Source organism: Schistocerca cancellata, chromosome 1, assembly GCF_023864275.1.
Source record: "Schistocerca cancellata isolate TAMUIC-IGC-003103 chromosome 1, iqSchCanc2.1, whole genome shotgun sequence".
In the NCBI taxonomy this organism is placed as follows: Eukaryota; Metazoa; Arthropoda; class Insecta; order Orthoptera; family Acrididae; genus Schistocerca; species Schistocerca cancellata.
Genome location: NC_064626.1, coordinates 829,538,235 through 829,560,392, shown reverse-complemented (window position 1 = coordinate 829,560,392; position 22,158 = coordinate 829,538,235). Strand labels below are relative to the sequence as shown.

Here is a 22,158-nt window from a genome sequence, read left to right as displayed (position 1 = left end):
GGCTCTCATTTGACAGCATGAGAGATAATATTCCCACCCATTCATCCAGATGTAGGTTTTTCATAGTTTCCCTAGATTGCTCCAGGCAAATGCCAGGATGGTTCCTTTGAAAGGGCTTGACTGATTTTCTTCCCCATCCTTTTCTGTTTCAAGCTTATGTTCCATCTCTAATGACCTTATTGTCAATGGGACATCAAACTCTATCTTCCTTCCTACCTTCCTTCACAATAGTTGCTTCAACAATCCTATGTCCAATTCCTCTTCCATTTATATTCAATAAGGTCATCCACTTTCTCTAAAAATTGTAAAATAAATGAGAAATCATTATTCACTTCAGCAATATACAGTATATATGACCAGCTGAAGCCAGTCAATTTTAGTTAGCATCTAGCCCCTTTAAATGAATTTCCTAAATTAAACTATTTTTCTGATATTGTTTCAGCAGAACCTAACCCGTATTGAAAATATTCTATGCCTGTGTTTAAATGTTAAAAATAAATTATTTCTTTTTCTTCTTGTTGTTTTGGTCTTATGTAGGCAAAGTTAATCTGGATCAAGTTCCTTTCTTTCATTCAGGCATTCCTTGTCCCATATACTCGCACTTACAGCTTTCTCCATTCCCCACTCTAGGATTTTTTTGTTCTGGAAACTTGTGGCAGCCTTGATTCTTTACTAGAAGTTTACACTGTTGTAATTTTCTATTTCCCATATTCCCACATTTTCCTAAATCATTTGTATCTGGTGGATCCAGCACAGAGTACTTTGACTTTGTTGGTCACAAGAAACTGGAGTATCTTGTGTGTCAGTCTCCCCTGACCCATTCTCTGGGTGAATTCAATAAGTATTTTCCTTCTTTTCCTGATGGTATCCAAGGTCCTTTCTATCCTTTCTATTCTGGTTTGCTCATCTTCCAGATAAACTTTCTTTCATTCTTTGGGTTCCCAAAACCTTTATAATAATCTTTAGTTCAATGTGTTCTAGTGTCCTAAATAAACCTGTCCTCACAAGGTTCAGACCTTCACCTATGTACAAACCTTCAGACTGGATCACACCCTGGTGAGGTCTTAATCTTGCATTGATTAAAAAATTCTTCTTGTAGATGTCCATAGTGAGTTTGTATGATAAATTCATCTTGCTGCCTCATCCTTATGATTACTATTATTATTCTTTCTTTTCTCAGACGTTAAGTCTGGTCAAAAAATGGAAAGTGACGCAGACCTTGATCAAGCGTGACTTCCTTTTAACTGTACGGTATATGTTACATTGCATTTAGGAACTTTCGGGTAACTGAACACGTATCAATAATTACAGATTTCTGTAGTTGTATATATAGGTTTGGATGTAGCTGTATTGCGTTGATGTACTGGTGGATATTGTGTGGTATGACTCCTGTAGTTGATAGTACAATTGGTATAATGTCAACTTTATCCTGATGCCACATGTCCTTGACTTCCTCAGCCAGTTGGATGTATTTTTCAATTTTTTCTCCTGTTTTCTTCTGTATATTTGTTGTATTGGGTATGGATATTTCGATTAGTTTTGTTAATTTCTTCTTTTTATTGGTGAGTATGATGTCAGGTTTGTTATGTGGTGGTGTTTTATCTGTTATAATGGTTCTGTTCCAGTACAATTTGTATCCATCATTCTCCAGTACATTTTGTGGTGCATACTTGTATGTGGGAATGTGTTGTTTTATTAGTTTATGTTGTAAGGCAAGCTGTTGATGTATTATTTTTGCTACATTGTCATGTCTTCTGGGGTATTCTGTATTTGCTAGTATTGTACATCCACTTGCGATGTGATCTACTGTTTCTATTTGTTGTTTGCAAAGTCTGTATTTATCTGTTGTGGTATTGGGATCTTTAATAATATGCTTGCTGTAATATCTGGTGTTTATTGTTTGATCCTGTATTGCGATCATGAATCCTTCCGTCTCACTGTATATATTGCCTTTTCTTAGCCATGTGTTGGATGAGTCTTGATCGATGTGTGGCTGTGTTAGATGATACGGGTGCTTGCCATGTAGTGTTTTCTTTTCCCAATTTACGTTCTTCATATCTGTTGATGTTATGTGATCTAAAGGGTTGTACAAGTGGTTATGAAATTGCAGTGGTGTAGCCGATGTATTTATATGAGTGATTGCTTTGTGTATTTTGCTAGTTTCTGCTTGTTCTAGAAGGAATTTTCTTAAATTGTCTACCTGTCCATAATGTAGGTTTTTTTATGTCGATAAATCCCCTTCCTCCTTCCTTTCTGCTTAATGTGAATCTTTCTGTTGCTGAATGTATGTGATGCATTCTATATTTGTGGCATTGTGATCGTGTAAGTGTATTGAGTGCTTCTAGGTCTGTGTTACTCCATTTCACTACTCCAAATGAGCAGGTCAATATTGGTATAGCATAGGTATTTATAGCTTTTGTCTTGTTTCTTGCTGTCAGTTCTGTTTTCAGTATTTTTGATAGTCTTTGTCTATATTTTTCTTTTAGTTCTTCTTTAATATTTGTATTATCTATTCCTATGTTTTGTCTGTATCCTAGATATTTATAGGCATCTGTTTTTTCCATCGCTTCTATGCAGTCGCTGTGGTTATCCAATATGTAATCTTCTTGTTTGGTGTGTTTTCCCTTGACTATGCTATTTTTCTTACATTTGTCTGTTCCAAAAGCCATATTTATATCATTGCTGAATCCTTCTGTTATCTTTAGTAATTGGTTGAGTTGTTGATTTGTTGCTGCCAGTAGTTTTAGATCATCCATGTATAGCAAATGTGTGATTTTGTGTGGGTATGTTCCAATAATATTGTATCCATAATTTGTATTATTTAGCATGTTAGATAGTGGGTTCAGAGCAAGGCAGAACCAGAAAGGACTTAATGAGTCTCCTTGGTATATTCCACGCTTAATCTGTATTGGCTGTGATGTGATATTATTTGAATTTGTTTCGATATTAAGTGTGGTTTTCCAATTTTTCATTACTATGTTTAGGAACTGTATCAATTTAGTATGTAATTTGTATATTTCCAATATTTGTAGTAACCATGAGTGGGGTACACTATCAAAAGCTGTTTGGTAATCAATGTATGCATAGTGTAGCGACCTTTCTTTAGTTTTAGCTTGATATGTCACCTCTGCATCTATTATCAGTTGCTCTTTACATACTCGTGCTCCTTTGTAACAGCCTTTTTGTTCTTCATTTATAATTTTGTTCTGTGTTGTATGTATCATTAATATCTGTGTAATGACTAAAGTTAATATTTTGTATATTGTTGGTAGGCAGGTTATGGGGCAATATTTAGCTGCGTTTGCTGTGTCTGCTTGATCTTTAGGTTTCAGATAAGTTATTCCATGTGTAAGTGTATCAGGGAATGTGTATGGGTCTGCAATGTAAGTGTTAAATAATTTATATCTAAAAACAAAGATGATGTGACTTACCAAACGAAAGTGCTGGCAGGTCGATAGACACACAAACCAACAAAAACATACACACAAAATTCAAGCTTTCGCAACCAACGGTTGCTTCATCAGGAAAGAGGGAAAGAGAGGGAAAGACAAAAGGATGTGGGTTTTAAGGGAGAGGGTAAGGAGTCATTCCAATCCCGGGCGCGGAAAGACTTACCTTAGGGGGAAAAAGGACAGATATACACTCGCATACACACACATATCCATCCGTACTTACACAGACACAAGCAGACATTTGTAAAGGCAAAGAGTTTGGGCAGAGATGTCAGCCAAGGTGGAAGTACAAAGGCAAAGATGTTGTTGAATGACAGATGAGGTATGAGCGGTGGCAACTTGAAATTAGCGGAGGTTGAGGCCTGGCGGGTAACAAAAAGAGAGGATATACTGAAGGGCAAGTTCCCATCTCTGGTGTTCTGACAGGTTGGTGTTAGTGGGGAGTATCCAGATAACCTGGACGGTGTAACACTGTGCCAAGATGTGCTGGCCGTGTACCAAGGCATGTTTAGCCACAGGGACCAACAACCTGAAAACAGCTTTCGCATCCCGCAACTACCCTCCCGACCTGGCACAGAATGAAATAACCGGAGCCACTTCCTCATCCCCTCAAACCCAGAATCTCCCACAGAAGAACCCCAAAAGTGCCCCACTTGTGACAGGATACTTTCCGGGACTGGATCAGACTCTGAATGTGGCTCTCCAGCAGGGATACGACTTCCTCAAATCCTGCCCTGAAATGAGATCCATCCTTCACGAAATCCTCCCCACTACACCAAGAGTGTCTTTCCGCCGTCCACCTAAACTTCGTAACCTTTTAGTTCATCCCTATGAAATCCCCAAACCACCTTCCCTACCCTCTGGCTCATATCCTTGTAACTGCCCCCGGTGTAAAACCTGTCCCATGCACCCTCCCACCACCACCTACTCCAGTCCTGTAACCCGGAAGGTGTACACGATCAAAGGCAGAGCCACGTGTGAAAGCACCCACGTGATTTACCAACTGACCTGCTTACACTGTGCATCTTTCTATGTGGGAATGACCAGCAACAAACTGTCCATTCACATGAATGGACACAGGCAGACAGTGTTTGTTGGTAATGAGGATCACCCTGTGGCTAAACATGCCTTGGTGCACGGCCAGCACATCTTGGCACAGTGTTATACTGTCCAGGTTATCTGGATACTCCCCACTTACACCAACCTGTCAGAACTCCGGAGATGGGAACTTGCCCTTCAGTATATCCTCTCTTCTCGTTACCCGCCAGGCCTCAACCTCCGCTAATTTCAAGTTGCTGCCGCTCATACCTCACCTGTCATTCAACAACATCTTTGCCTTTGTACTTCCGCCTCGACTGACATCTCTGCCCAAACTCTTTGCGTTTACAAATGTCTGCTTGTGTCTGTGTATGTGCGGATGAATATGTGTGTGTATGCGAGTGTATAGCTGTCCTTTTTTCCCTCTAAGGTAAGTCTTTCCGCTCCCGAGATTGGAATGACTCCTTACCCTCTCCCTTAAAACCCACATCCTTTTGTCTTTCCCTCTCCTTCCCTCTTTCCTGATGAAGCAACCGTTGGTTGTGAAAGCTTGAATTTTGTGTGTATGTTTTTGTTTGTTTGTGTGTCTATCAACCTGCCAGCACTTTCGTTTGGTAAGTCACATCATCTTTGTTTTTAGATATATTTTTCCCATGTGGAATGTTTCCCTCTACTATATTCATGTTAAATAATTTAGTTAGATGTGAATGTGTTGAGGTTAACTTCTTTAGCCAGAAATTTGCTATTTTATCTTTTCCAGGGGCTTTCCAATTGTGAGTAAAATTATTTGCTCCAGTGACTTCATGTTGCGAAATTATCACTTCAGGCATTTGTGGAATCATCTTGTATGCATCTGTTTCTGCTTGTATCCACCGTGCATGCCTGTTATGCTGTACCGGGTTTGACCATATGTTGCTCCAGAAGTGTTACATGTTTGTTATGTTTGGTGAGTTGTCTATTTTAATGTGTGTGTTATCTATTGTCTGATAAAATTTCTTTTGGTTTGTGTTGAATGTTTGATTTGGTTCCTTCGATTTTCACTTTTTCTGTATCTTCTAAGTTGTTTGGCCAATGCTTGTAATTTCTGCTTCTTTTCATGTAATTGCTCTATCGCTTCTTGTTGTGAGATTTTACCTAACCTTTTTCGTTCTTTGTCTGATATTTAATTTCTTATAAACTGTGTTAGCTGTCTGATGACTTTTCTCAGTTTTTCTATTCTGATCTGTAGCCTGTGTTGCCATGCTGGTTTTGTGGGTTTCTTCTGTGTGTTGGTTTGTTCTGATCTCTGCCTAGTGTGTATATTTAGTGTAGTGAGTGCTCCTATATAAACCAGTAGTTGTAACTCTTCCATAGTTGTATTTTCATTTATTTTGTTGTGTATGATTGTGTTGATAATTGTTATTGTTGTTTCGACTTGTGGGTTATTTGGTGGTCTATGCAAGAATGGTCTAATGTCTGTATTTGTGTCTTTGTATTCTATATATGTTAGCTGAAATTTTTCTTCTATATCTAACATGTGTGTCACTTCATGTCCTATTTGTGCTTGTTCTGGTGGCTGTCTTAAGATTTCGTTTTCCTCTGATTGTTTAATTGATGCGTGTTGCTCTTTGTTTGTTTGTTCTGGGATGTTTGAGTCAATTACTGTATTATCTTCTTCTTCTGATTGCACATTATTTTGTTCCAGTATTTGTTGTACTTGTTGTTTGATGTTTTCCAATTCTGACTGGGGTATCCTGTTATTTTTGATTATTACACGGATCTGATCAGCTAGTCGTTGTTCTGTGAAAAATTTTGATTCTGGGTATCGGGTAATAAATGTTGTGTATACTTGTGACCTGTATCCAGTTGTGTTGGTTCCTAAGTTTGTTGCTTGGCAATAACAGAACATGAGGTGTCGGTTAACTTCATCTGACCATCTCATCCTCTGTCTTTGTTTTCCTTCTAGGGTGGTTGCAGGAAGCATATCCTGCAAAATACCTCTATTTGGATTTAAATCATTTTCCATGTGGCTAGCAGTGTCGTTACCATTGTGGACGGGCATAGGGTTCAAGCGTCACCCCTGACCATGACAGCGCTTGTCCGAGGCTTCATTAGGTCTGTCCTGAACCAACTAATCACACTAAAAGGGGGGTTAGCCCTATTAGTCGTTTGTTCTTTTCGTCGCCTTTTACGACTGGCAGAACATACTGAAGGCCTATTCTTTTCTCGGGCCTCCACGGAATTTATTATTATTATTATTATTATTATTATTATTATTATTATTTAACCATAATTATTTCTTCTGGTGTCCGCCAGTGTAGCACAGCAGTAGCATTACCGCCTACCATGCAAGGGGGCTCGGGTTCAATTCCCGGCAGGGGACTGGGTGTTGTGAGGCTTTCATCATCAATTTCATTATCACTGACATGAAAGTCACCAAAGTGGCGTTAATTTTCAATACAGCAGCTGAACACCGCAAGGGATATACTGGCCAATAAATGCCATACAATCATTTCAGTTCATTTTTTTTTCTTCTGGTTTGGTGGTGTTCTTCATCTCTTCCTATTTTGTGCTAATCTTTTCATCACAATATGCACTCTAATTTCAACATTCCCAATAATGTACTTGAACACTCTAATCTTTATCTGCTCTAAAATAAGTTGTTGCTCTACCTCTCTTCCATGTGTCAACTTTATTAGTGCTGCTGGCTTTAACACACAATCCATTAACCTATATCTCACTGTGGTAAAGGTTTTCACAGTCTCCTTTCCTTGCATGTTTGACTGAGTACCTCTTAATTTGGTACTTCATTTATTCACCTAATTTTTGACTTTATTCTGTAGCTTTACGTAATCAATTATTAAATGACTCTACTTACTTTTTCTCTGGTTTTCCTGTAGTCAATACTTCACTTTCAAATGGTGCAGTGTTTAAGAAGTACACTTTCAGGAACTTCTTTGTCTGTCCCATATCAATATTTGGCACCATCAGAACTTTTTTTGCGAAAATAGTTTTATTTTCTGGCACAAATCTAGGCACACTTAACAAAAAATAAGGCACTCCCAGGGGGCATTGAACTAATACTCTGTAGCACCACCTCTAGCCTTGACAGTGTCTTCAGTTTACTAAGGAAGAGAGTCAACAAGTTTTTTCAGGAATTCAAAATTCAGCAGAAGCCTTTTATTGATGATTAGAGCCCACAGAGATACCAGATTGCTGGAATTGCAATCATTGTTTTATCCACTACTCCAAATAGTCATACATTCTCAGATATTTATATGGGATTAAGACTGTGATTTAGCAGACCAGCAGAAGTGCAGTTAGGCTGACTGCATGTTTGTCAAACCAAGAACATAAACATGCAGCCTTTTGAATAGGGCTGTTGTCATTGTGGATGATGGAAGTGTCCACAGCTTATTCATATGGAGTAAATGGCAACACTTGCTCATCAGGAATGTTGAAATACACATATTGGTTCATGTTTACGGTAATCTGAATAAACAGGCTCAAGTTATGGTAGGAAAAAAAAATCACAGAACTTCCTCTGGCTTAAATTACACTCACCACAATCTGTGGGTTAGAAACCTCACTGGGATGCCAGTGCACTCAGCACCTTGTGTCATTTCAGGAGGAAGAAAACTGCAATTCATCAGACGACACTCCTGGCCTCTAGTCAGCTATTGCCCAGCTTCTGCATTGTGTAGCCCACAGAAGACATGCAGATTAGCATGCCACTGTGAGCAGTGGCCTTAGTGAGGTAACTAACTCCAAATACCCATTGCTTGTAGTTCCCCTTTGTAATGTTTGCTCATAACTTGGTTGAGATGTAGCTGCAAACACTGGCTGCAGAAATTCCTTTCATGTTTGAAACTGACTGTCATTGACAAGCCATGATACTCATCTCCAGTCTCACTCAGTTAACATCATTTTATGGTCACTTTTCTTATTTCATGTTACATGGCAGTCAGTGGTTCCTTATTTCCTTGTAGTTATGTTGAACAGTACACACTGATGCCTCAACAAATTGGGCAACTTCATCCTAGTGCCATGACTTTGTCAGCAGGGGAGGCACAGACGGCCACCTGATACCAGTCCTATGCCATCTACACAGGTACGAAGCAAGCAGTATCTTTTAAGGAAGTCACTAATATTTTGTTTGGTGAGATTACTTCATATGCTTCCTAGTTTGCTATGTTATGGAACTTTTCTTCATAGGTATTGTATCCTCCCAAAATTTTCATCATATTCGTCTTTGTTTTGTGCTCAGAATCATCCATTCAATTCTACAGTTCTTCTGAGTCTTCCTTATTTTCAGCTTGAAGGGCTGTTTTATCTGAGCACATCACTGTAAAATGTCCCACTTTTATTTTACACCTCTTGTGAAATTTTCTTTCCCATTTTTTTATTTATTTATTTTTATTTTATTGCCTTTTCAACAACAAAGTTAAATCAATTAATACTCCTTAGAAGAATTTTTGGCAGGAATAAAATAGGACAGAGAGAGAGAGAGAGAGAGAGAGAGAGAGTGGACATAATTAGGTATAAATCTTTCTATGAAACTAAAAGGTAGCTTAAGATAATCATGCAAATTCTCAGCACACTGCAATATTTTCATTGAGATAGTGTACACCTACATCTACATGATTGCTCTGAAATTCACACTTAAATGCTTCGCAGAAGGTTCTTTAAACAGCATTAAGACTATTTCTCTACCATTTCAGTCTCTAACAGCTTGTGGGAAAAATGAATACTTAAATCTTTCTGTACAAGTTATAATTTCTCTTATTTTATTATGATGATCATTTCTCCCCATGTAAGTTGGTGACAATAAAATATTTTCACATTTCGAGGAGGAAGTTGGTGAATTAAATTTAATGAACAGATCTTTGCAGAAACAAAAAATACCTTTGTTTTAATGACTGCCACCCCAACTCGCTTATTGTAACTATATGACTTTCTTCCCTACTTTGTGATAGTACAAAATGAGCTGCCCTTCTTTGTACTTTTTCAGTGTCCTGTGTCAATCCTACCTGAAATAATCCCATACTGGACAGCAGTATTGTAGCAGAGGATGGACAAGCATGCTGTAGAGAGACTCTTTAGTAGATATGTTGCATCTTATAAGCATTCTGCCAATAAAATGCAGTCTTTGATTTTCCTTATGCTTCCAAAGCATTAACTTTTTATGTGATTGTTGCAATTTAACACTCGAATGTCCAGAGGGGTCAAAATGACCCTTTTCAGTTTTTAAGTACTAGATATGTTTTGAAGAATGATTCAAGCGACATTTAATTTTGTGACATTCATTTATTTGGAATGTAGTTTCATTATATTAAAAAACAGTGTATTTTGCCTAATTGATTATCACTTTTTTCCAATTTTACCTTTAACACCCAGAGGGGTCAAATTGACCCCTTTAGAAAAAAGCTGTAATTTTGTTTATAGTTATGCCATACATTTATCTCATGCATTCTCAAGCCTTGGCTGCTTTACTCTGTATTGCAATAATTTACTTTCATTCATATTATTGCCATATGAAATGACAACAATGGACTCAGTTCATTGTTGTCCATTATTCCCTTGTAAGAATCAGTCTTTCAGAGGTGACTGTGAGCTGAAGATTGAAATGAATCAGAAAGAGTATTTACAAGACAAAGAGATTCTTGCAGAGTTACAAAGAGTTATGGAGTGTGATTCAGATGGTGGCAAACGTTTTCAGAGGAAGTGTTTTTACCACAGACATTGAGAAAAGATGAACCATATAATACTATGATTCTGATTCTTCCGATACAGATAATGGAAATTTACAGTCTAGTAAGTATATTATTATTATTGCTGCTAATTTATAATCATCATATTCTTATCTACATATAATGTTAATGTACTTAATTTAGATTTTATGGTGGCTTTCTTAAATATATTCAGTAAAGCCCAAACTACTATTGAATTGTGGTCCTAAAGCAGTTTTATAAGTAAAAAGTTAGTTATTGATATATATCAACAGCCTTTGAATTATCTAGTGTGGTATGAAAGAGGACAGTTTGCTTAGTTCTGGCTTTCTGTCTGAGCTCTCGAAATTCATACTGCTCACTAATTTTCTTCAAAGGTCTCTTTCATTTTCTTGAAGACACCATCTATTTTTCCCCTAGTCATGCATGTTTCTACAGTCTTGCATTTGTCCTCTAGCCATTTTTACTCAGCCATTATGGATTTTCTGTTAATGTCATTTTTTAAATGTTTGTATTGCCTTTTGCCTGATTCATTTTCTGCATTTTTTTGTTTCACCCTTTCATCAGTTAATTTCAGTATCTATTGTTTGAGGATTTCTACCAGGGCTTGTGTTTTTGCCTATGATATCCACTAATACCTTCACTACTTGGTTTAAAAACTGGTTTCTAAATCTCTATCTTTCCATTAAGTAAACAATCTGAAGTCTTCCAGTGTCTCCAAGTCTCTTCCACATGTACAACATTCTTTCATGATTCTTAAACCAAGTGTTAGCAATGATTAAATTATGCTCTGTGCAAAATTCTACCATATGGATTCCTCTTCCATTCCTTCCCTCACCCCTCCCCTCCCCCCTCCCCAATTCCATATTCACCTACTATTTTTCCTTCTCTTCCATTTCCTAGTATTGGAAAGCAGTCACCCATCACAATTAAATTTTTCTCTCCCTTAACTATCTGAATAATAACTTTTATCTCATCATACATTTCTTTAAACTCTTCATCATCCCTGGAGCTACTTGGCATATAAACTTTTATTACTGTGGTGGGTGTTGGCTTCATGTCTATCTTGGCTATGATAATGTGCTCACTATGGCGTTCATAGTAGATTACCAGCATTCCCATTTTCTTATTCATAATACGGCTACTCCTGCATTATTCTTATTTCTTTTTGTCTAGATAACTCTGTACTGACCTGACCAGAAATTCTGTTCTTCCTGTCACTGCACTTAATTAATTCTCGCTATATCTAATTTCAACCTATCCACTTTCCTATTTAAATTCTCTTACCTACCAATCTGTCTGATTAAGATACCTAGCATACCATGCCCTGACCTGCAGAATGTTAGTTTTGTCTACCCTGATGGCTATGTCCTCCTGAGAAGTCCCTGCCTGAAAATCTGAATGGGGGACAATTTTCATCTTTGGAATATTCTGTCAAAGAGGATGCCATCAGTGTTAGTGCTTGCATGCACTAACATCACCAAAAGCAAGAGAACCCAGGTTCCATGATCACAGTTAAAAGTAAATTGCATTTAAAACGTCTATGCAATGCACCAACATCAATCTCTGATCAGGGACACTTGTTCACAGCAGCCAAGATTAGATATTTTATGCAACAAATTTATTATCCTGACAGTGTATTAATTCTTCAAATATCAGCAGTTCAAGTTTACTGTAATGTATTAACATATTTTGGCAATTTCCTGACAGATGATCAGGGAAGTGAGTATTATATTCAAATATTCAATGTTTTTTTATCTGGCATGTTCCACACCCATGAGAACCACCTCATTTTTAATCTATGGAACAAAACCTGGATCTAATCTAATCATCCCACCCGGTTAGCCATGCAGTCTAACACACGGCTTTCCAGATTGCGAAGGAATGCCTGGTCCCTGGCACGAAACCAACCGGCGAACTTGTGTCGAGGTTTGGTGAGCCGGCCAGTCTATGGATGGTTTTTAGGTGGTCTTCCATCTGGCTTGGCGAATGCAAGCTGGTTCCCCTTATTCCACCCCAGCTACACTATTTTGGCAATTGCTGTGCAAACAAATTCTCCACATACGTGTGCACTACCATTACTCTACCACGCAAACATAGGGGTTACACTCGTCTGGTGTGAGATGTTTCCTGGGGGGAGGTGGGTGGGGGGGTCCACTGGGGGCTGAACTGCACAACCCTGAAGGAGTGGTTAGGTGTGGGGCAGCAGAGGGGTGAAGTGGACTGCGTTAGTCATCATGCGGTTGTGGACCACTGCAACAGCGGCTGGGATGGAGCCTCTCCATCATTTCTAGGCCCCCAGTTTACATACAAAACAATACAATACAATAATCTAATCTAATAATCAAATCAGCAAATTTTCATCAGTAAACCATGCATTTGCCCATGGTTAAGTCTGTGTACTGTGATGGAAGGAACCCCAGGGCTGCAAAGAAATGATAGAGATATGAATTTGCATACAGCTACCTATATACACAAGCTTTCTAGAAAATCATTGGTAAGTGACATCATTGTCACATGCTCTCACTTTCGTCAACAAGCAGAAGTGTGTGTATACCTCACCACTAGTCCATTTGTTTATGTTTGGTGAAATGGAAAACAAAAGAACAACACCAATTTTTTTCAAAGAATGAGGTGGACATACTTCTCAATTTTGTTCATGTGAATGCATCAGTTCTTGAAAATAAAAGAACAGATGGCTACAGCAAAGAAGAAATGTACAGCATCTCGTTTTGGTCACTATTTTTTCATTTTTTACCATTCACTTCAAATACCTATGTCATTCAAATATAAAATTCATCAAGTATATGCTAATTAGCACATCTAATTGATTTTTTATGAAAAATGCATGTCTTCTTATTTCTAACTATATGCTGCATACAAAAATCCAGTTTTCATTGCAAACAACAATCTTTTATAAAAGATTGTTGATCAAGATTATATAATTTAAAAACTACAAAATAAATTTTTCCTATCTTTTTTACTTTTTCTTTACCACAGAGAGCAAGCATGCTACAACAAAGGCACAGCACTATCACAATAAATCTACTTTATTTTAGCATATTTAACATGCTCAGAAAACTTATAAGTTGAATTTCCTGAGAGTTTTTGAGAGTTACATTGAACTACTTTGAGAGAGGTTTATTTGAGTTTTGAACTTCATGTATCATAAATGAAAAAATTACATGAATCCAATTGTTGTGTGGTCACATTTGGAGGCACAATTTAGTTATACTCCTAGTAAGTTTGATTCATAAATTGATAAACTTTCTAGGTTCATCTTACTTATAGAGTACAGCACAAAATGCCTTGAGTCTGTGTCAGTACATCAAAAAATGCCACCATCTTAGTACTGTATGCTTATAAAACCCTGGTCATCTCATGAAAATTGCGTTTGAGCCACAGTCAAATTTAACTGTGGTCAGCTCCCTCATTTAACTTTGATCGAGTTTGGTGTACCACAATTTTGTATTGAATAGGATTAAATGCTGACTTTACCATGTTAATCTTTTAAACAAGGTTGGTGCACTCATCTGTAAGTGATACAGTAGAGCTGCATGTCCTCAGTGATAAAAGTAAAAGTTGTAGAATCCCCTTGCTTTCCATTATTTTACAATACACAATAAGAAGTAGCATGCATTAGTTATTTTCCTGCTTCTACATTTCTCCCTGCCCCCCTCTCTCCAATTCTTTCTGTTTCTTTCCCCTTTGTCTTTTTGTCCTGTACTTTTTACTCAAAATGTTAGCAGTGATTGGAACACAACAGGAAGCTTTAGAAAAAGAAGTAAAATAAATCAGAGATGCCATCAACTTGGCTGCAATAAAATGTGCAAACAGATAGATTGTTAAATAATGATTGAGAATATTTGCATTAGGATGTAGCTAATTGTAAAAGTAATAGATGAATATTAGTTATAAATCAAAGAAGAGCTTTTACCGATGAAATGTTTTTGGCCACTTTAGGTAGATCAAGTGTAAAAGTGTGTGATCAAAAACATGTCTTTGATGTAGAAAATATATTTTCAGCTGCTTATAAAGTAATACTTAAATGAAAACTTAACAAACAATAGGTACACACCTCAAGCCGCCGAGCTTTAAGCTCAACTTCGGTGTCAGCATCTGGCATGACATAGAATGGCACAGGTTTCTCAATTATGATTGGCTCTGGCGGTGGCTGTGGCTGTGGTTGAGGTGTTGCTGGCTCATGTGGTTGGTCAACTGATGCTGTCATTCTTGCCTCCTGCATCATTGCTTTTGTCTCTGCTGCCTTCTGCAAAGCCTCTTGTTCTGCCTTCAGCCGTGCACTCTCTTCGGAAAGGGCTTCCATCTGCTCTCTCAGTTCTCTAATTTCCTCTTGCACTTCTTCCTGCAGATGGTAAAGTGAAAAAAATTTGAGAGTAGGAAAAGATGAACTGACACTTCAAGAACATGATGCATTCTAAGGGAGACAAAAATTTCCTGTTATAATCTGGATAGCATAAACAATGTTTAGTTGGTACAGTAAACCCTTGACCAGTAGGGGACTTTTCTCACTTTTTCATTTTTTGTCTTATTTCTGTGCAGAATTTTGTAGGTGGTGCATCATGTAATTGCAGTGATTACAATACAACATATGCACTTTTTCCTCAACCAGTACTAATAAAAGAGGTTCTCCATGTAAAGCATGCAAAGCAAACAAGTACTGGTACAGGCCTACCTGTTCTAACAAGGGAATGGTCCTGTCTGACATATAAGAACTTGCCCTGAATATTTTATACAGGAAGAACACACCAGAAGAAACAAAATGTCAAAATTTTTGCTACTAAGACACACTTCAAACATTCTTTTTTAAATATTGAAAATTTCCAAACTTGTGGCTTGTCAGGCAGTGGAAAAATGTACACCCCTACAGGAGCTGCAGCATACAGTGCATGTGTGATGTAGCAGGCACATAACCTATGTTGCCAATGTGCTAGTAAGTAGATAACGTGACCAATGCAATTTTATTTTGTAGACTGAACTTCAGTTTACATTGACAGTTTCTCTGACACAACGGTTCACTGTTGCTATCCACTTGGATTTACAACTCATTTAATATCCATAATAAGTAGCACTTGCCTTTGTGAATTCTCTAAATGTTAAGAATAGAGAGAAAACTAAATTAATTTTCTTTGTGTTTCCTCCATATATGCTTGCTAATAGCATGTGTCTTTGTGCAGGTTCCAAGTGTTTCAATGTAATGTGGAACCTAATTATTGTTTTCAACCTGGCAAAGATGAAAGATGAAATATGAACATGGGGTGCAATGTATCAGTTTCTGTAATTTCCTGCACACTCATTCAAATGATGTTGAGATGTTCTTAGAAATTGTGAAAACGTTAGAGGAACTAGGAAATAGCTCTTAATGATTGAGGCAGTAACATTCATTCTTCCTGCAGAGTTGCTCACAGGTCTTCTAGAGTAATTGTTCTATGCTGATGTGATTCAATCTGTCTTGCTAGTGCATCACAGACATGCTCTATGGGATTAGAGTTGTGAGAGTGAGCAGGCCATGCCATGACACCATGCGTGCAGTATCTTCCATTTCCAAAAAGACGTCAATTACCCATGCTCTGTGAGGTCAAGCAATATCATCCATCATTATGAAGTCCGGGCTCACGGCACATTGCAACAAGTGTGTTGCTACAACTGTGCATGAAATCCCAAGATTTCCTCACAGTACCTGACAGCAGTTAAATCTTGCTGATTCACCTGTACAATTTGCGTGGTCAACATAATTCTTGCCCACACTATTAGGGATCGTCCTCAATATCAGTCTCTTTCCACAATGTATAGGTTCCAAAATAGTGTTCCACATGCCCTCCAGATGTGAATCCATCAAAAGATCACTCTCCAGACCAAATCAGGCTCATCTCTGCAAAGAACATTGGCCCTCCGTTGAACCATCCAGGTGGCATTTTGACAGCTCCACTCTAGATGTTCACTTCTGTGAAGACATGCCAGAAATAAACAGACAGAAGGTCTCCAACAATAAAGGCCACTCTACTGAAGCCTTCTGTACACTATTTGCCTTGATACAACACATCCATGGATGCTGCGGGATAAGATACCAATTGCAATGTAGTAGTAAGGCAGTACCATCATGCCCTTACAGCCAAATAACGGACCACTCTTTCTGATGCCACATGTGGTTGGCCCTGTCCTGTCTCTGGGATACAGTTTTGGTCTCTATGAACTGTTGCCTCATCTGAGAAACAACAGAACAATTCAAATTAAGCCATCAGATCACATCCATGTGGTCGGCCCTATCCTGGTCTCTGGGATGCAGTTTCAGTCTCTATGAACTGTCGCTTCATCCGAGAAAGTCTTCTCTGTGCCATACAGCACTGTCTGTAACTGTGTACACAACGATTGTGGATGTGGAACTACCCTGCAAACACTACCCCCCTAGATAGGTGGCCCGATGTCATTGTTGTTGTGGTTGTCCATCAATCGAAATGCAGTCTTTCATGAATAACATGATCGTAATGACATCTGTTAAAAGTTTGTATGATTATATTGTGAATTAGACACAGGATGGGTAAATAACTGTTTGTTGCTTTAATTTTGGACACCAGTGTACAGTATTAAAAAATTATAACAATTTTGGTTCAGGAATTGTAAAATATTTCATGTCAACAAATTAAGGCCCCGATTGATGGGAGATGTCCATAATGTAACCCCATACACTGCCATGATTTTCTTCTTCTGCTAGCCACTTGCATAACAATTACATCTGCTAGATTTCAACTACTGATATGAACTGCAAGTTACTCAAAAAATTAATGATTTGAGACATTTTTGGTGTGGGTTAAGTGCATAAGTTCATGTGGACTTCACACTACATTCTCTTGTCATGCCTGCATCTGCTTACTTGTGGCTTCACATGCTAAGTAGGAAGGACTGTACAAACCACTGCTATAAACAGTTCTTCATGTGGCAAACATGAGTAATTTCAAAGTAGTTTTCAACATGTCAGAGTGGACCATTCCCTTGTAAGTGCTGCACACTGAGTATCTGTTTAAGGTTTCCTGACTGAACTGTGGGTAGTAACCTTCCTTTTCTGGGGAATCATAACTAGCAAATGCGATGTACCGGTAACTGCTCAATCACCAGTTTTACTGCAAAGAAAAAGACAGGTCAACATGTGATTTACCAATGACTACTACAGTGATCTGCGCACTGCTATTTTTGATTGCCAAGTTGGGTAGTGACTGAAGTCAGGACCTAATGGCCCAAAATTCTCAGGCTTCTGCAAGTTCAGAACTAGATAGCTGGGTGCCCAAGAAATATTCACATACAGTAGTTAGCAATGTCATTACACTCATTTAATTACTTTCCTAATACTAATATCCCAAAGACACACTGATTTACCCACTCAGACTGTCAGTGATATGACCCTTTTTCACCTGAGAGAGAGAGAGAGAGAGAGAGAGAGAGAGAGAGAGAGAGAGCGAGAGAGAAAAAAGCAGATGATGACAGTAGGAACTGCAAAATTTCTGCAAGCATATCACGTCACTTGTTACTGTGTCTGCTGCTCACATTATTTCACTGGCAGTACTTTTGCAGCTGTTTCCTTTGCTGATGACAAGCACCATAGTTTTCAGTTCCTGAAAAGGAAGTGTTATCATGCCATTTTTTCCAAGACTGAATGTAAGATCTCCTGTGTGTCAATCCAAACAATACAATAACTGTTAGAGAATATTAAACATTTTTCCTGCAAAATTTTGAGTATTGAACACAAAGGAAAAACACAACATTTAAACATTAGCTGCCTTTGTTGTCTGACAATAGTATTACATACTGTTATGTTTCTAGCAGTGATGTGTGAATGGATACCTTTTCCAAATAAATCAATGGCTGTTTGTATTCTCATGCTATGTTTTATGGTAGAAGTCCAATTTGACAACTATGTCCTGAAATATCCTGCAATTACGACTTGATTACTCATATATTCTAGCACTATTTAAATAATGGAAGGACTTAAGGTAATAACTTACAGTATAGTTAATGCATTGAGTGGTCAACAGGCACATAAAAAAGGTTGAGATACTGGGTGATGTCCATTAGCACTACCTAGCACAGAATAAATGCACACACATATACACCCACACACCCACGTTGTCTTGGCTGACAACATGACTGTGTGAGGCAACTGTAGAATAAACTAAATGGGCAGTTTTATATGATGAGTGAATTTTGAAAGGTTTTGGACTACATTGTCTGATTTTCCATGACAACCATTGGAGAGGAAGTAGGAGACCAGTGTTAATTAATCTGAAATGTGAAGAAATGCTAAACATTTAATAAAAACACAAGACTTTGTTCTATTGGAGTAGTGGACTATACAGTATTTGACTTTGCTCTTCAGCAGACTGGATATGAGTTTAACATGCTGAAGTAAATTTTTTAAAGTGGTTGTCAGCCTCAGATTTTCCTGTTTGTGTTATGATACTGTCAGTTGTGCAAGTCTCGGCCAGGGCTTATGATCACTGTTGAATAAGGGAGTCAAGAGCTATCCATCTCCCTACTTAATTCTCAAAGAGAAATTTATTGTGTCAGTTTATGGTTTACAACTTCTGATTTACAATTTTGTCTTTGCATATCTGTTTCACCTAAACATAGATCTGACTAGCTATAGAATGGTTTCTGAAGGGTTGATGGCTCTAACACCACAAGAAAATCATTTGAAATAACAGTGAATTACTCATGTATTTGAATAATGGATTCAAGTCTTGTCTTGTGCTATGTGATGACTTAATGAGTCCTATAAGCATCAAAATGGATTCTGATGATGATTATTATTATTATTATCATCATTGTTAGACATGCTATGAAATAAATTATCATTTGGAGAGAAATCTTATAATTCATGTAAGTACTGCAGGATGAAAAGTAATTCAATCACTAACAAATGGATATCTATCAGAGTATGATTTATATTCGAGAGTCACAAGATGGAGGTATATGTAAGAATGCATCGGTGAAATGGGAAAGATAATTTATGTGTTAATCCTCCCAGAGGTGCATGCCTATGGGGGAGCCAAAGTAACTGGTTTGACCCATTGTTTTGTGGCATGTTTTTTGCAGTGATTATTTTGAATATTGACCATTGGTGATGACAGCTATTAACTAGTTGTTTCCGAAATTCACCCCAGCTTTTACATGCTGAAGTAAATTTCCTATCAGAAGGGCCATTTTTAGATGTGCTATACTCCAGTAGGTTCACCAGATAAGAATTCATGAAGCATGCTGTGCTGACAAATGTAATTGGTGCATCCCCCTGATACAAATCATGCATGGTCTCCATTCACATAATATAAAGTGACTTGGTTAGCAAAGCAGGTCACAAGACCCTTTGCTAGAGAGAGAGAAGGGGGGGGGGGGGGGGGAGGACTGGCTTGAAATACAGTACAGCATATGGCTTTAGTTTTTAAGACAGTTGTCAATCATTAAATGCTGCAAAGACAGTGAAGAGAGGCGTCAACTTCAGTAAGATGCAATGAAATGGAAAAAGAAAGCTACACTTGCCTTTGGTTGAGTGGTGACTGCTGCCTTGAGCTCTGTCTCAGTGCTGGCGTCGGCAAACGTAGGTGGTGGCTCATCAGAGGCGGGCTCAACACACACATCATCGGGTAGTGGGTCTGTCTGTGTTGCCACTGATGCCTCCTCAGCTGCTGATGGCTCTTCATCAGCATCCATTGCCTCCACGTCCATGGCATCTTCACGCAGTGCACCAACTAGAGGCTCTTCCTCTTCAGCCTCCCGCCGTGCTGCTTCTGCTATAGATTCTGGCAATGCAGTGTCGTCCTCCCCCTGAGCCGATAGTTACATTTTTCACAGATCATGTATATGGGGTATTATCATATAAGGGCTAAGGCAGATTGTTCCCAAAACATCAAACTATATGTACATTTGATATAAAATTAATTTGGTTTCTTATTTTTACGAAAGTAGCGGTGTATTATATTGATAAAACTAGAACTACTGTGAAATGTGAGTGTGAAGTTGATAACAATGTTAATAACACAGTGGACTTAAAAGTCAACACTTACATAGTAATTTACACTTATGTTACAAAATAGCACAAAAAACGTGACCTCATACTATGGTAACCAAAACTGTGAAAGAAAAATAGCTGAAGGAGGAAATTACTGTCCCTTAATAAATACTACCAAGTGTCACTTCAGTATGAAATTTTCACCTTGCATTCCACTGACAAATTACTGGTGACTTAATTTGTCATAATATATGTATGTTTCTGATGGATTTCATTTCGCTTTTTTCAGAGAATACAATATATTGGTTGTGCATGAAAAATTAATATTGTCTTTGTAGAAATTGGAGAAGGGCTAAAACCATACAATTTGAAATCTGAGTAGGCCTAGTATGCATGTTTGGGTGGTTCAGTTGGTAGATAACCTCTTGCGGAAGCAGGTATCTAAGTTTGAGTCTCAGTCTATTTAACAATTACTGCATGAAAGTGAGTTTTTTCCACTATACATGCTAGTATAGTTCAAACAAATTAATCTTGTGATTGGCAGATGGGAGTAGTGAGAAGCAGTTTTGTTAGCTGATAACCAACATGTGATATGCTCATGTGGTTGATAGTTGCACATAGTACTTACAAATTATTATCATCACTGTAGATAGTGGAGAGAGAATTAGCAAAGATGCTTGTATCAAAGTAGCTTTAGTAAGTACTATGCCTACATCAGTACCATAATCACACATTTAAAGATGAATAACAATCAAAAGATGAATGTTCAGTCTCACATACCATATTGCCTATTAATCTTGAAAAAAATTGGAAAATATGGACAGAACTGAAGCATTTGTATAACTTTCACTGTTGTTCAGATGGTTACAGTTACAGAAAGTTTCATAAAGGTTTGAAATTACTGTGAAATTTGTTGGAAGTCGTTAAGTGCTCTCACTCCCAAATACTGGACGAATATAGTGTGGACAATTTCTGTGCCTTAGGTTATGCTGCCTCATGATATATACACAACTTCTTACTATAATATTTGTCTTACTCCATTAAAGCTGCCCTTAAAGGGTAGATTATGACAGCATTTTACATTTTTAAATTCGGGCAACGGTTATATGAAGTTCAGAAAGTAAAATTATTATTTTTTTAAGGAACACACCGCCATTTATCTGTTTTATTGTTTATTTAAGTACAACCAAAACTTTGTACTTTTATGCTATTTTCAAGTATCAAATACTTTTCCTTCATCACCAGTGGCCTCTCAACCTATGGACCTCAGGGCACTAGTCCGGTTGCCCTAAACTAGTTACACCCTTGCTTTGTTCATTTCTGCATGCTTAGAGAGGGTTGCTGTGCTAAATTAGTTGTGGACATCCCATGGGAACCATCTTGCTTGTCAGAACATGGAGCAAAGGTTGGTGATAAAATTTCTATTATAGATGCAGTAAGTAATTAATTAATTGTCAATGTGTGTATAAGTAGGCCATGGAACAGGGCAGGCATTTTTTTTTTTTTTTTTATGTTCTGCTCATGAGAAAAAAGTCGCTAGACTTGTATGGTCCATCTATGAGGGATATTGTAGTATGTAAGGCGTATATAACATTAGAATTAGTATGTGAACAGTACAGCCAATTGATGTAATACTTCAGAATAGAAATCAAGTTCTGCCAGATCTGTGTTATTTTTCATAGTATAACAGAACCCATTCCTTCCACATTGGGCTTTTGCCTTGTACTTGAAAAATAAAGCATTTTTACTATTGTTGCTGCCACAGAAGAAGAAGAATCAGTTTGCCATAAAACAACAAGTAGGTGACTTTGGCAATGGTCGCTAAATATCACTGTCAGTTACTTGCACAATGTATTTTGCACATGTCATGCTGTTTACATTGGTGCTGTATGTTTACGCCTTCTTGTTGAAAATGACAATGTATGCATGGTCTAAAGCCAAG

At 37.8% G+C, this 22,158-nt stretch overlaps 1 protein-coding gene across 5 annotated transcripts in view; it reads right to left on the bottom strand.

The window, feature by feature from the left end:
* Positions 1-22,158, bottom strand: part of LOC126188626 (titin-like) — a 471,513-nt gene that overhangs the window by 21,346 nt on the left and 428,009 nt on the right. For all 5 annotated transcript variants that reach the window (XM_049930244.1, XM_049930252.1, XM_049930236.1 and 2 more), the window contains 2 exons: positions 19,744-20,032; positions 14,277-14,560 (listed from right to left, as the gene is read on the bottom strand). In XM_049930244.1, coding sequence (XP_049786201.1) covers positions 14,277-14,560; positions 19,744-20,032 — 573 coding nt within the window. The remainder of the gene's footprint in view (positions 1-14,276; positions 14,561-19,743; positions 20,033-22,158) is intronic.